This window comes from Clupea harengus, chromosome 11 (assembly GCF_900700415.2).
Source record: "Clupea harengus chromosome 11, Ch_v2.0.2, whole genome shotgun sequence".
Lineage (NCBI taxonomy): Eukaryota > Metazoa > Chordata > Actinopteri > Clupeiformes > Clupeidae > Clupea > Clupea harengus.
The window spans coordinates 23,652,972-23,665,953 of NC_045162.1; the positions used below are offsets into that span (position 1 = coordinate 23,652,972).

At 50.8% G+C, this 12,982-nt stretch overlaps 1 protein-coding gene across 11 annotated transcripts in view; it reads left to right on the forward strand.

The window, feature by feature from the left end:
- Positions 1 to 12,982, forward strand: part of ubr5 (ubiquitin protein ligase E3 component n-recognin 5) — a 36,447-nt gene that overhangs the window by 19,806 nt on the left and 3,659 nt on the right. For 6 of the 11 annotated variants that reach the window (XM_031576380.2, XM_031576388.2, XM_031576382.2 and 3 more), the window contains exons 18-49: positions 68 to 179; positions 302 to 456; positions 700 to 897; positions 1,157 to 1,367; positions 1,625 to 1,751; positions 1,995 to 2,146; positions 2,276 to 2,371; positions 2,738 to 2,864; positions 3,014 to 3,111; positions 3,229 to 3,383; positions 3,526 to 3,617; positions 3,809 to 3,955; positions 4,346 to 4,464; positions 4,784 to 4,910; positions 5,216 to 5,345; positions 5,489 to 5,649; positions 5,853 to 6,092; positions 6,383 to 6,506; positions 6,632 to 6,743; positions 6,872 to 7,003; positions 8,006 to 8,290; positions 8,460 to 8,728; positions 9,001 to 9,212; positions 9,614 to 9,847; positions 9,956 to 10,029; positions 10,199 to 10,282; positions 10,532 to 10,704; positions 10,950 to 11,063; positions 11,210 to 11,421; positions 11,707 to 11,827; positions 12,043 to 12,388; positions 12,643 to 12,730. In XM_031576380.2, coding sequence (XP_031432240.1) covers positions 68 to 179; positions 302 to 456; positions 700 to 897; positions 1,157 to 1,367; positions 1,625 to 1,751; positions 1,995 to 2,146; positions 2,276 to 2,371; positions 2,738 to 2,864; positions 3,014 to 3,111; positions 3,229 to 3,383; positions 3,526 to 3,617; positions 3,809 to 3,955; positions 4,346 to 4,464; positions 4,784 to 4,910; positions 5,216 to 5,345; positions 5,489 to 5,649; positions 5,853 to 6,092; positions 6,383 to 6,506; positions 6,632 to 6,743; positions 6,872 to 7,003; positions 8,006 to 8,290; positions 8,460 to 8,728; positions 9,001 to 9,212; positions 9,614 to 9,847; positions 9,956 to 10,029; positions 10,199 to 10,282; positions 10,532 to 10,704; positions 10,950 to 11,063; positions 11,210 to 11,421; positions 11,707 to 11,827; positions 12,043 to 12,388; positions 12,643 to 12,730 — 5,027 coding nt within the window. The remainder of the gene's footprint in view (positions 1 to 67; positions 180 to 301; positions 457 to 699; positions 898 to 1,156; positions 1,368 to 1,624; positions 1,752 to 1,994; positions 2,147 to 2,275; positions 2,372 to 2,737; positions 2,865 to 3,013; positions 3,112 to 3,228; positions 3,384 to 3,525; positions 3,618 to 3,808; positions 3,956 to 4,345; positions 4,465 to 4,783; positions 4,911 to 5,215; positions 5,346 to 5,488; positions 5,650 to 5,852; positions 6,093 to 6,382; positions 6,507 to 6,631; positions 6,744 to 6,871; positions 7,004 to 8,005; positions 8,291 to 8,459; positions 8,729 to 9,000; positions 9,213 to 9,613; positions 9,848 to 9,955; positions 10,030 to 10,198; positions 10,283 to 10,531; positions 10,705 to 10,949; positions 11,064 to 11,209; positions 11,422 to 11,706; positions 11,828 to 12,042; positions 12,389 to 12,642; positions 12,731 to 12,982) is intronic. The other 5 variants (XM_031576387.2, XM_031576390.2, XM_031576383.2 and 2 more) reach the window with 4 other exon arrangements.

A 12,982-nucleotide genomic window follows, 5' to 3' on the forward strand; every position in this document is an offset into this window, starting at 1 on the left:
CTGAAGAGGTTTTACTCCTGATTGTGTGCTCGAGTTCACTAATTCACGGTGTTCTTTTTGTCTACAGGTTGTAAAAACTGGTGGAACTCCTAAAGTTCCCGATTGCTTTCAGCGCACACCTAAAAAACTTTGCATCCCAGAAAAGGCTGAAATTCTAGCCGTGAATGTTGACTCCAAAGGTCAGTTCATCCCATTCAAAAACAAAAACCCTTCTTCTCTCGGTGCGTTTCTCTCTGTGTGTTTCTCTCTGTGTCAGATGCCAATTCTAACCCTCCCTTTCTCTGTGCTGTATCTTCTGCAGGAGTCCATGCCGTGTTGAAAACAGGCAGTTGGGTTAGGTACTGCATCTTTGACTTGGCAACTGGGAAAGCTGAGCAGGAGAATCATTTTCCGACCAGCAACCAGGCTTTTCTGGGTCAGAGTGAGCGCAACGTGGCCATCTTCACCGCAGGACAGGTCAGTCTGGCGCCCTCTCACTCCCTCTGTGTGCTCCTCAGCCTAAGGCACGCTTACCTCCAAGCCTGCTGTATAGATGCTCATTAGGGAGCCACTATCAGAAGTTGTGTTCTGTTTATTAAAACGAATCAATGAAGCAATTTAATTAAAATGACAAATAACATAAAACTTATTTCCTTTTACATATAATTTCACATTTACTGTTCATTCATTTCCCTGTTGTTATGTTTGTTCTTCAATCAGGAATCTCCTATTATCCTGCGCGATGGCAATGGCACAATTTACCCCATGGCCAAAGACTGTATGGGTGGTATTAGAGACCCCGATTGGCTGGATCTGCCGCCCATCACTAGCTTGGGCATGGGAGTGCATTCTCTCGCCAATCTCCCCAGCAACTCTACCATCAAAAAGAAAGCTGCTGTCATCATCATGGCTGTAGAGGTAAGGGCTGCACTCTACTTCTGAGGGATTCCTTTTAATGTTCAGCTAGGATCCTTTTTATTGCTCATTATCTTTTATCTTTGATTGCTTCACGTCCAATGCTTAATGCATCATGAACCAACAGCCATTGGGTTAAAATTCTTGTGTGTGTGTGTGTGCGTGTGCGTGTGCGTGTGCGTGTGCGTGTGCGTGTGCGTGTGCGTGTGCGTGTGCGTGTGCGTGTGCGTGTGCGTGTGCGTGTGCGTGTGTGTGTGTGCAGAAGCAGACCCTGATGCAGCACGTGCTGCGCTGTGACTACGAGGCGTGCCGGCAGTACCTGGCCGGCCTGGAGCAGGCGGTGCTGCTGGAGCAGAACCCCCACGCACTCGATGCCCTGCTGGGCCATCGCTGCGACGGCAACCGCAACGTGCTGCACGCCTCCGTCTCTGTCTGCTTCCCCGTCAGCAACAAGGAGACCAAGGAGGAGGAAGGTACGGCCTGCCACACCGCTCTCTTAGCGCTGAGCCCGGCTTGGCCAGTAGGGGGAGTCCTACAAGCAACCAGTCAGGCTTAACCATAATGAAACACAGTTATCTAAAAGTGCTAGTAACCTCTCTTTTCCCTACCTTGTAATAGTTAGTAATAAATATCTCCTCTATGAAAGTGAAATAGGTGTGCAGATGCAGCTTTCCTGGTGTACTGCCTGTTTCTCTCTGTTGCTCACTGTTCAAGCCTGCCTGTCTTCCAGAAGCCGAGCGCTCGGAGAGGAACACGTTTGCTGAGCGGCTGTCGGCGGTAGAGGCTATTGCTAACGCCATCTCGGTGGTGTCCAGCAACAGCTCTGGCAACAGGACTGGCTCGTCCAGCAGCAGAGGGTGAGGGAATAGTAGCTGCCGTAAACGTTTTTTGTAATTCCTTCTGTAACTTGGCTATATCACCGCTAAATCCAACCAAGAAAGTGTGGCCATATTCTCTTTAAATTTCACCCCACACAATAAACCGATGAAAGAATATGAGTGGAGTAAATTTTGAACATTGTGTTCAGCTGTGTGCTAACACAGTGTGTGTGTGTGTGTGTTCTGTGGATACGGTGCTAATGGCTGTCCTCTCCTCCCCAGTCTGCGTCTGAGAGAGATGATGAGACGCTCCCTCAGAGCTGCGGGCCTCGGACGCCACGAGTCTGGGCCCTCCTCCAGTGACCACCAGGACCCCGTGTCCCCTCCCATCGCACCCCCCAGCTGGGTGCCCGACCCCCCTCCCATGGATCCAGGTTTGTTCCCCACAGCCACTAACTCTGCTTGGCACAAAGCTGTTAGCAGTCACATTAATCCACCTCCTCCTCCAGCCCCCTCGGTCATCACTGTGACAGACTAACCTCTTACTCGTGCTTTTCTGCTAGATGGTGACATTGATTTCATCTTGGCCCCTGCAGTGGGCTCCCTCACCACCGCCTCCACCGGCACCAGCCAGGGCCCCAGCACCTCCACCATACCTGGTTAGTTTGGTCCACAGACCCTTGCACACTTAATGCACAGGCACACACACACACACACACACCACAGGGTTTCAGCACCTCCACTGAACAGGGTGTCTGGCAACCCTGTCAACTAAGCTGCACACAGCGGCACAGGCAATAGAAGCAGTCAGACAGGCGACAGCCGCCACGTAGATCTATCTGTTGAGTGCATCTCCATTCATGGCTTTAGTGAGAGTCGATGTGTTATTTTGGTTCTGTACGTTTGGTTGTCTGGCTGTGCACCATCATTCACACAGTGCTGCAAATTATGAAGCGCCTTATATGGCATGTTGAGCAGGGTGTCAGCTGTAATATGTCGTCTCTCTCGCTCTCCGTCTCTTTCAGCAGGGCCATCGACGGAGCCCTCGGTGGTGGAGTCCAAAGATCGCAAGGCCAACGCTCACCTCATCCTCAAGCTCATGTGTGACAGCGTGGTGCTGCGGCCTCACTTGCGCCAGCTCCTCTCCGCCAAGTACGCACCCTCTGTTTGCTTTTAATATATACAGACCGCTCCCTCCGCCTGGGAGTGCAGCGCCAGATTCTCTTCTCCTCTGGAAAGAGGAGCTATGATTGGCATGAGGTTGCACGTCTTGACGAAGTGTGTGTGTGTGTGTTTGGCAGGGATGCACGTGGAATGACTCCGTTCATGCTGGCAGTGAGTGGGAGAGCCTACCCAGCAGCCATCACGGTCCTGGAAGCTGCTCAGAAAATAGCCAAGGGTGAGGATCACACACTAATTCCGTGTGTGTGCCAGTGGGGGGAAGCACATCTTTGATGGCGTTCCAGCTCCAGTGGGAATGTGTTTCATTAACAGCCGTCCCATCTGTTTGTGTTAGGCGAGTCTGGCAGCGGCGATAAGGAAGATGCGGACTCTCTGTTCATGGAGATGATTTGCCCGTCTGGCACCAACCCAGACGACTCGCCCCTCTACGTGCTATGCTGCAACGACACCTGCAGCTTCACCTGGACCGGCGCCGAGCACATCAATCAGGTGAGCGCCACCCTCCCTGTGATATTCGGTAGTCGGGATTGGCAGAGATGGATTTGCCATATTTGTTTGTGTCAGTGAAAATATAAGTGTGTTTTTCCAGTTGATCCTGATTGTAATAAGTCATATTTCTTTCTTTCTGAAGGACATCTTTGAGTGCCGGACCTGTGGCCTGCTAGAATCTCTGTGCTGCTGCACAGAATGTGCCCGAGTCTGCCACAAGGGACACGACTGCAAGTATGTCCCCACCTGTGCCCTTCTCACTCGCTCTCCTACTGACCTACGCTCTCTTCAGATGCCTCTTAATTCCTTCCTGTTTGGCTCAACTTATCTGATGTCTTTTTTGCTCAGCTGATGTATCTCAGCACATGCCAATAAAACGACCTTAGCGACTGAAAGGCTCCTTTGTTGCTCGTGTGTGTTTCCAGGCTGAAGAGAACCTCTCCAACTGCGTACTGCGACTGCTGGGAGAAATGCAAGTGCAAGACACTGATTGCTGGGCAGAAAGCTGCTCGCCTGGACCTGCTCTACAGGCTCCTCACAACCACCAACCTCGTCACTACCCCCAACAGCAGGTAAACACACACACACACACACACACATGTAAGCTCACACTCGCACATGCACACCCTTGCACAGACAAACTGAGCTCTACGACAGTAGACAAGCACTTGACACCAGACACAGCATCATGATGAAGCTATCTGCTCATGCATTTTTCTAATAAACGTACCCCTGCAGATCAGTCTGATCTATAGCGTGTGCAGAGGAGATCTCGCTTCTGTATTTGCCTACTGCAGCAATAGTAAATCTGCACATTTTAAGGGAGTGCACCAACCTGACCCTGTGCTTTTGTTCTTTCATGTCTCTCGTCACACACTGTATTTCTCTGTGCTCTGCTGCGCTGCCATTGTCTTTCTGTGTGTCTCATTTCATCTCTTTCTCTGCTGCCTCTGTGCCTGCAGGGGGGAGCACATCCTGCTGTTCCTGGTGCAGACAGTTGCCAGGCAGAGTGTGGAACACTGCCAGTACCGGCCGCCCCGCATCCGGGAGGACCGCAATCGCAAAGCTGCCAGCGCAGAGGGTGCGTGCCACTGATTGTTTGTGTGTGTGTGTGTGTGTGTGTGTGTGCATGTCTGCATGCGACAGGGTATGCGTCCCTTTACAGGCCCTGACATTTTCACAGCAGGGGCTCTTGTGTCAAACTTAATTTAAAAGGGCGTATGATTTACTGTCCTATTTGGATCTTGCAAAAATAAACATGGTGCCAGTGCGGCGTAGGCAAATCGTAAACCTCATGAGGAATGACCTGGGGATTTGCCCCGTGGTGTGGGTTGCGGTGGCTCCTGGGAGCCTGAGTAACTGATATGTGCTGACTGTGTGTGGGTGTGGGTCTGTTGTAGACTCGGACATGCCGGACCATGACCTGGAACCTCCACGCTTCGCCCAGCTGGCTCTGGAGCGCGTGCTGCAGGACTGGAACGCCCTCAAGTCCATGATCATGTTTGGCTCCCAAGAGAACAAAGACCCGTAAGCCTCCACTCTCTTCATTACGGATTAGTACCTGGTGCAATAGGGGCACTGTATAACCATCCATAGCATTTAACTGACATGAAGCACACTCACATGTGATTGTGAACTCGAACTATAGATGGCAGTGAAGGTTTAGACCTGCCTGCCATAATGTGTAAATATATATATATATATATATGTGTGTGTGTGTGTGTGTGTGTGTGTGTGTGTGTGTGTGTGTGTGTGTGTGTGTGTGTGTGTGTGTGTGTGAGAGGATACACATAAGCTTCCTATATTGACTCATTCTATCTCTGTGTTGCCAGGCTGAGTGCCAGCAGCAGGATTGCCCACCTCCTCCCTGAGGAGCAGGTGTACCTGAACCAGCAGAGTGGCACCATCAGGCTGGACTGCTTCACCCACTGCCTCATCGTCAAGTGTGCCCCGGACATCACAGTAAGTTCTGCCTACGACCCTACGGACAGCTTCAGTTATTCAGAGTCCAAAAGGGCAGTGCATGATTATTTCTAGTTGACCTATTCCTATGTCCTTAGCACATATTTATGGGTGGGTGTGTGCTTGTGTGTGTGTTTTTGTAGTTCATCGACACGCTCCTGGGCACACTGGTGAAGGAGCTGCAGAATAAGTACACCCCCGGGAGGAGGGATGAGGCGGTGATTGTCACCAGGAGGTTCCTGCGGTCGGTGGCCCGTGTGTTTGTCATCCTCAGCGTGGAGATGGCCTCATCCAAGAAGAAGAAGTAAGCACTAGTTCTGAAATGCATCCTAAACTGCGAGGATTTCAATATCCATACTGGCCTTTTCTTTCAAATATTGCCAGTTTTTATAGGACTTGGTCTGAAAAAATATGAATGCCAGTTGGATATTAAAATGGGCTGAGCTAATTTTCCAGTGACATGAAAAAGGATCCTTTTTAACGCCGATGTATCTCTGTGTTCCCCAGTAACTTCATCCCGCAGCCCATAGGGAAGTGCCGCCGTGTGTTCCAGGCCCTTCTCCCGTACGCGACGGAGGAGCTGTGTAACGTGGCCGAGTCTCTTATCGTGCCCGTGCGCATGGGCATCGCCCGGCCCACCGCCCCCTTCACACTGGCCAGCACCAGCATTGATGCCGTCCAGGGCAGCGAGGAGCTCTTCTCTGTGGAGCCGCTGCCACCCAGGCCCTCCCCAGACCAATCCAGCAAGTGAGTCCTGTGGTGCCAACATGGCTTCTCCGTCTCCGTGGCTGGTTGTCAGGAGATATTTCTTGTAACTAGTAACTAGTCTCACAACTAGTACGCATTGTATGTATTTGGGCGTCACAACTTGTTAACCATGGGATGTTCTACATCTCTCCTTCTACATTCATGGCTTGATTCTTAGTCATGAATGATCGTTCTCAGACTTCTGTCTGGGTAATGTCGCTGTTGCGTTTGTCTTGTCACTGTGTTCCGCTATGCGTGACTCTCATGTTGTGTGTTGCTGTGTTTCTCAGCTCCAGTCAAGCAGCCTCCTCCTACATCATCCGCACCCCCCAGCCCCACCGCAGCAGCCAGTCCCAGCCTGTCCGCGGGCGGGACGAGGAGCAGGACGACATCGTGTCCGCTGATGTAGAGGAGGTATGGAGCCTAACGAGTGTTTCCATTAGTGGTCACCCCTCCTTTTGCTGCCCTGAAATTGCCTCTGCCCTAAAAGGCAGTGGACATCCCTCCTAAAAGATGTACTGTACCCATTGTTGCTCCAGGTGGAGGTTGTGGAGGGTGTCGCAGGAGAGGAGGATCACCATGACGACCAGGAGGAGCAGGGAGAAGAGAACGCAGAGGCTGAGGGTCAACACGATGAGCATGATGAGGATGGTGAGTGCTGCTCTCACCCTCTACAAAACAACTCATTAACAACACACCGACCACTAGTTAACTTAACAGCGTCACCGGCAATGCAGTTAATCTCTCTCTCTCTCTCTATCCCTCTCAACCTCATCCAGGAAGTGACATGGAGTTGGATCTCCTCGCTGCTGCTGAGACCGAGAGTGACAGTGAGAGTAACCACAGCAACCAGGACAATGCTAGTGGGCGGAGAAGCGTCGTCACGGCAGCAACTGCTGGATCTGAAGCAGGTACTTCATTTCAGTGATGATAAGAAAGAAGGGGAATGGGAAGTTATCAGTAATTCATGTCCATACTGCCATGGTCAACACACAATGAGTCTGCATCGAAGCTTACATCTGCTAAAGACCCTGCGTTTTTTGCCCTGGTATTCTTATGAGTTCCATGTAGAGGACGGGTGACATTAAAGAAGTGCCTGACCCACACTGTTAGGGTTGCTAGTTGTTTCGGAGCTCATGTTTGGCACTTGATGTCTGCGTGGAATGCGATGTAGTCTTTAGTTCAACGCCCTCTATTTCATTTGCAGGCAGTAGGGTGTCCCTGGCCTTTCCCATATTTGGTATGGGCTCCTTTCTGTCCTAATGCATATGTGTTAGGACCAGAGTGAGCGTGGCGATGGCACACAGAGTTAGTCTGGAGATGATGTGCCCTCAGTGTAGATGTCCACCCCAGCCCCACCTCTACCAGTATCATGTGCTTTGTTAACCAGTAACTGAGTTTCTGTTTTGTTTTGTTTTCTCCCTTAATATAAAAATAACCTATTGGGAGTGCTCCTCACTCCTGCTAACCAGTGTGGGTGTACGTAAACACTATTAGAATGAACGTTTTGGTTTGAAAAAAAATTAAAAAGGTGTGCTGGTTTGTTTCTTAAGATTTTCATAATTTGCAAACTAACACCACTGGTTTAATGAGATCTCACACGTGCGCACACATGTTAATTCACAGATTTGTGAGCTTTGCTTTTGTCTGAGCTCCAGCTGTAGTTAATGCCTCGTGTGGTGCTTGTGTGACTGTGTGTGTTTGTGTAGTGTCTAGACATGGCGTAGTTAGTGGCAGGTGTCCTTGTGGTGGTAACTGTTGGCATGGAGCACTAACCTGCAACTCCCATTGGGGGCCGTTCTGCTGCGCTTGGCCACACTGACACCCCCTCCTCCTCGCCTCCCTCCTCCTCCTCCTCCTCCTCCTCCTCTCCCTGTTTTGAATTCTCTTCTTCCTCTGCTTTTTCCTTCAAGGTGCCAGCAGTGTCCCTGCCTTCTTTTCAGAGGACGACTCGCAGTCCAACGACTCGAGCGACTCGGACAGCAGCAGCAGCCAGAGCGACGACGTGGACCAGGAGACGTTCCTGGTGGACGAGCCGCTGGAGAGGACCACGGGCATGGCGCACGCCAACAGCGCTGCCCAGGCGCCGCGCTCCATGCAGTGGGCCGTCCGCACCACACCCAACCAGCGGACCGCCGGGGGCGCCCCCTCTAGCACCTCCACCCCTGCAGGTCAGAGAGCGCTCCCTCCCCAACCAGGTCCAGTTTAAGAAACCCTTTTACAGTTTCTTTATTACATTTAATTATAACACCATCTCAATATTGGTTTTGAGATGTTGACATTTTAAGTAGATGGTTAGATTAGACATGGCAGATTTCCATTGTTCAACTGTATATATGCTGACCTGTGTCTCCCCCTCCACTGCAGCGAGCTCCACGGGCCTGATCTACATCGACCCGTCCAACCTGCGCCGCAGCAGTGCCATCAGCAACAGCGCAGCGGTCGCCGCCGCCGCCCTGGAGGCCAGCAACTCCAGCAGCTACCTGACGTCCGCCAGCAGCCTGGCCCGCGCCTACAGCATCGTCATCAGGCAGATCTCCGACCTCATGGGCCTCATCCCCAAATACAACCACCTGGTCTACTCCCAGTATCCTGCAGCCGTCAAACTCACCTACCAGGACGCTGTCAACCTGCAGGTGGGTCTTGGTGTCTCATCGTTATGCTGCATGTCTGTTCAGTCACATCAAAACAAGTTTACTGAAAGTCCACCAGATGAGAGAAATATCCTTTTTCTATTGTGCAAGTGTCGATCAAAACTAGAAAGATTCAATATTTTATTTTATTAACTGAATGGTTGCAGTCTGAGGATGTTCTTAATTGTGGTTGTAGAACAGTCCGAACATGCATGAAAAAATTCCCAGTTGTCACTGAGATCGGTTAAATCACTTTATGTTCCTGCCTCCTCCAGAACTTCGTGGAAGACAAACTGATCCCCACCTGGAACTGGATGGTGTCCATCATGGACTCCACGGAGGCCCAGCTGCGCTACGGCTCAGCGCTGTCCTCCGCAGGGGACCCAGGCCATCCCAGCCACCCGCTGCACGCGTCCCAACACGCCGGCCGCCGAGAGCGCATGACCGCCCGTGAGGAGGCCAGTCTACGCACGCTGGAGGGCCGCAGGTACGCCTCCACAGCATTCGCACCGTCTGGGCTTCCAGGGACATTTGGCTAGCTCATGGTCCTCAAAAAAAGAAAAAAAGAAAGTTTCTTTCCGTCACCACACTAGAATTGGTGTTGTGGAAATGTTCTCAACCAATTATTTATAAGTACACTAAGGTGTTTCAAAGTCCAGATAGACTATATATAGAATATATAAGGACATGCATGTTACATGGACTTTGTGTGAACTTGTGTGTGTGTGTGTGAACTCTGCTGATGAACCACACGTGTCGTGTGTGTGTGTGTGTGTGTGTGTGTGTGTGTGTGTGTGTGTGTGTGTGTGTGTGTGTGTGTGTGTGTGTGTGTGTGTGTGTGTGTGTGAGAGAGAACTCTGCTGATGTACCACACGTGTCTTTCTCCAGACGGGCAGCCACCCTGCTAACCGCTCGACAGGGCATGATGTCGGCCCGGGGAGACTTCCTGAACTACGCCCTGTCGCTGATGCGCTCACACAACGACGAGCACTCAGACGTGCTGCCCGTGCTGGACGTGTGCTCGCTCAAGCACGTGGCCTACGTTTTCCAGGCTCTCATCTACTGGATCAAGGCCATGAACCAGCAGACCACGCTGGACACACCACAGATGGACCGGAAGAGGTCAGTTGGTCTCCTGTGGATGGGAGTTTATTGAGCGTGTTTAACTATTTAGCGTGTTTTTTTTTAGTACTTGTGTGAGATTAACCAGCTGTTTTCTTCTGCCTGCAGGAATCGAGAGATTCTGGAGCTCGGTTTGGACAATGAAGATTCAGAGCACGAGAACGACGAGGACACCAATCAGAGTAAGTATGAGTGGAGAGTGCTAAACCCGTCCAGACATTCAACTCTGCCATCACCCAGTTCCGAGTGAAGAATCTGAGTGAACTTCATGAGTTTGACATTTACGTGTGAACATTTAATTAAATCAAAAAATAATTACCATTACTACTATTACCAAACTACTACTGTTAGGTTTTGCATTGGAATACCAAGAGGGACACAAGAGGAAGGCAGTTAGGCAGAAACACGGCAAAAAGAAGCGGGCAGCTGTGAAAGGTACCGTGGAGCATAGGCAGTCTGAGAACCAGCCTTTTGATTCCGTAAGATGTGTGTTGACTCGGAACGTTGAGCTTTTGGTTATGGCTGCTGTCGTCTTGACGTCCTGACTGTTTGTGAACGCATGGCTGACTCAAGATGATTCCGATCTCTCTTTTCAGAAGTCTTCCAGGAACCCTGGATGAGCTTGCTTGTGTTGAGACGCTCTGCTCTTGTCTCATGTTCTGTTCTGTTTCGTGTCCTTCTCAGGTTCTACGCTGCAAGACAAGGATGACGATCCGGTCCCCGCTGAAACGGGACAGAATCACTCCTTCTTCCGGCGCTCCGATTCCATGACCTTCCTGGGCTGCATCCCACCCAATCCCTTCGAAGTGCCCCTGGCCGAGGCCATCCCACTGGCCGATCAGCCCCACCTGTTACAGGTGAGCCTCCAACTCTATTCAACAAAGTTCTCATTTTTCAGACATGCTCAAGTATCTAATTTCTTATGTTCACAGACGGCCTGCAGTAATTGACCCTCAATCTCCCTCTTTTCTCCTTTTCTCATTTCTCATTCTCATCCTCATTTTTCAGACATTCTCAAGTATCTAATTTCTTATGTTCACAGACAACCTGCAGTAATTGACCCCCCCCCCCCCCCCCATCTTCCTCTTCTCTCCTTTCTCAGCCCAATGCCAGGAAGGAGGACCTGTTTGGTCGCCCCAGCCAGGGCTTGTACTCGTCCTCTTACATGGCCAGCAAAGGCCTGGCCGACATGTCAGCGGATAGAAACTGCTTAGAGGTAAGCAACAGTGCTATTCTTCTCATACAGTAGGACCCTTAATGTAATGATTTTTTTAAAAAGAAAGGTTTGACAAAATCCTCTTAATTTTGCATTTAGTGCTGACTTCTAAGCCATACTAAAACTGTTGAAACCCTTCCTCCCAGATTCTGCCCACTAAGATGTCGTACTCGGCCAACATGAAGAACGTGATGAGCATGGAGCTGCGTCCCAGGGAGGAGCTCGCTGCCGCGGAGCAGGAGATGGACACCTCCAAGCCTGGCCCCTCCCCCCACGACCTGGCTGCCCAGCTCAAGAGCAGCCTGCTGGCTGAGATCGGCCTGACCGAGAGCGACGGACCCCCTCTACCCTCCTTCAGGTAGTGCAGCCCGCAACCCAGGAACTGTAGGCAGTCCTGTTCTCGTCAAACTCTAAGGCTTTATGAACATGGCTGTTGTCCGCATGTTGATTGTTGTGGAACTGCTGCTGTCCAAGTAGTCAACAGATGTTTGCTTATTTCTAGTTTTAAAACAGTTATTTGCTCCCTTCGCCTAATTAGTGAACACTACCAATTTGAAGGGATACATGGATGGTGAATATGGTGGGATGTGTCTCTTTCAAAGCTTCGTGAAGTAATGTGTGTGTCTGGTGATGTGTGTTTCAGACCCCACTGTAGTTTCATGGGAATGGTGATCTCTCATGACATGCTGCTGGGCCGCTGGCGTCTCTCCCTGGAGCTGTTTGGAAGAGTGTTCATGGAGGACGTGGGGGCTGAGCCAGGATCGGTGCGTACACCCTCAGGTCACCAGCAGTCACACCTACTGAGATAGTCAGCAATGGTGGTACTTAGACTCGTGAAGAGAAGAGAAGGCTTTTTGTTCATGAACAATGTAGTTGTTTGATGCATTGCTTTTTTTTCATGGAAATGTATATGGGATGGATGTATATTCATGAGTCGCAAACAGGTAGATTCAAACTCTGCATTTCAAAAACCCGATAGATCCTGACAGAGCTGGGTGGCTTTGAGGTGAAAGAGTCCAAATTCCGGCGGGAGATGGAGAAGCTGCGCAACCTGCAGTCGCGTGATCTGGCGCTTGAGGTGGACCGCGACCGCGACCAGCTCATCCAGCAGACCATGCGGCAGCTCAACACGCACTTTGGCCGCCGCTGCACCACCACGCCCATGGCTGTGCACCGTGTCAAGGTCACCTTCAAGGACGAGCCGGGCGAGGGGAGCGGTGTGGCACGCAGCTTCTACACGGCCATTGCCCAGGCCTTCCTGTCCAACGAGAAGCTGCCCAACCTGGACTGCGTGCAGAGCGTCAGCAAGGGCATGCAGGCCAGCAGTACGTAACCCTGCTTTTAGCAGACATCACACTACATAGAATCAGATGGAATTATCCTCTGGAGCATTTTCTTTTACTTCAATCTGATGCATCTCTAGCAGAATAGACCAGAAACAGTTGTGGTGGTTGTGATTTTGACATGGGCATTAATGTAGGAGAACAGGATTGAAAGGTTAATTCATGGCAGCTTTGTTTGACCATTAGCTCTGTCACTTACTGCTTCCTCACTGCTGTTGGTGTGTGTTTGTGTGTAGATCTCATGCAGCGACTGAGGAACAGAGATCGAGAGAGGGAGAGAAGGAGTGGGGGGCTTCGAGCCGGCTCCCGGCGGGATCGCGACAGGTGGGTGTCTGTTGTTGTTGATAATGATGCTGATTAGGGATAAACTAAATTCACGCATCCTTATGTAACTTGGCTTTGGGGTCACGGTTCAGTGTATTAAGTGTGTCCACATATCAGACTTCAGTTGAGCAATTTCTGCATTCAGTTTGACACATTCGTTGTCCATTGAGCTTGACTAGTCTGGCTAACCAAGCTTAACCAACTAGCATGCTACAACTAGCGCACTGGCAGAACTTTCCGGGTAAAACACGT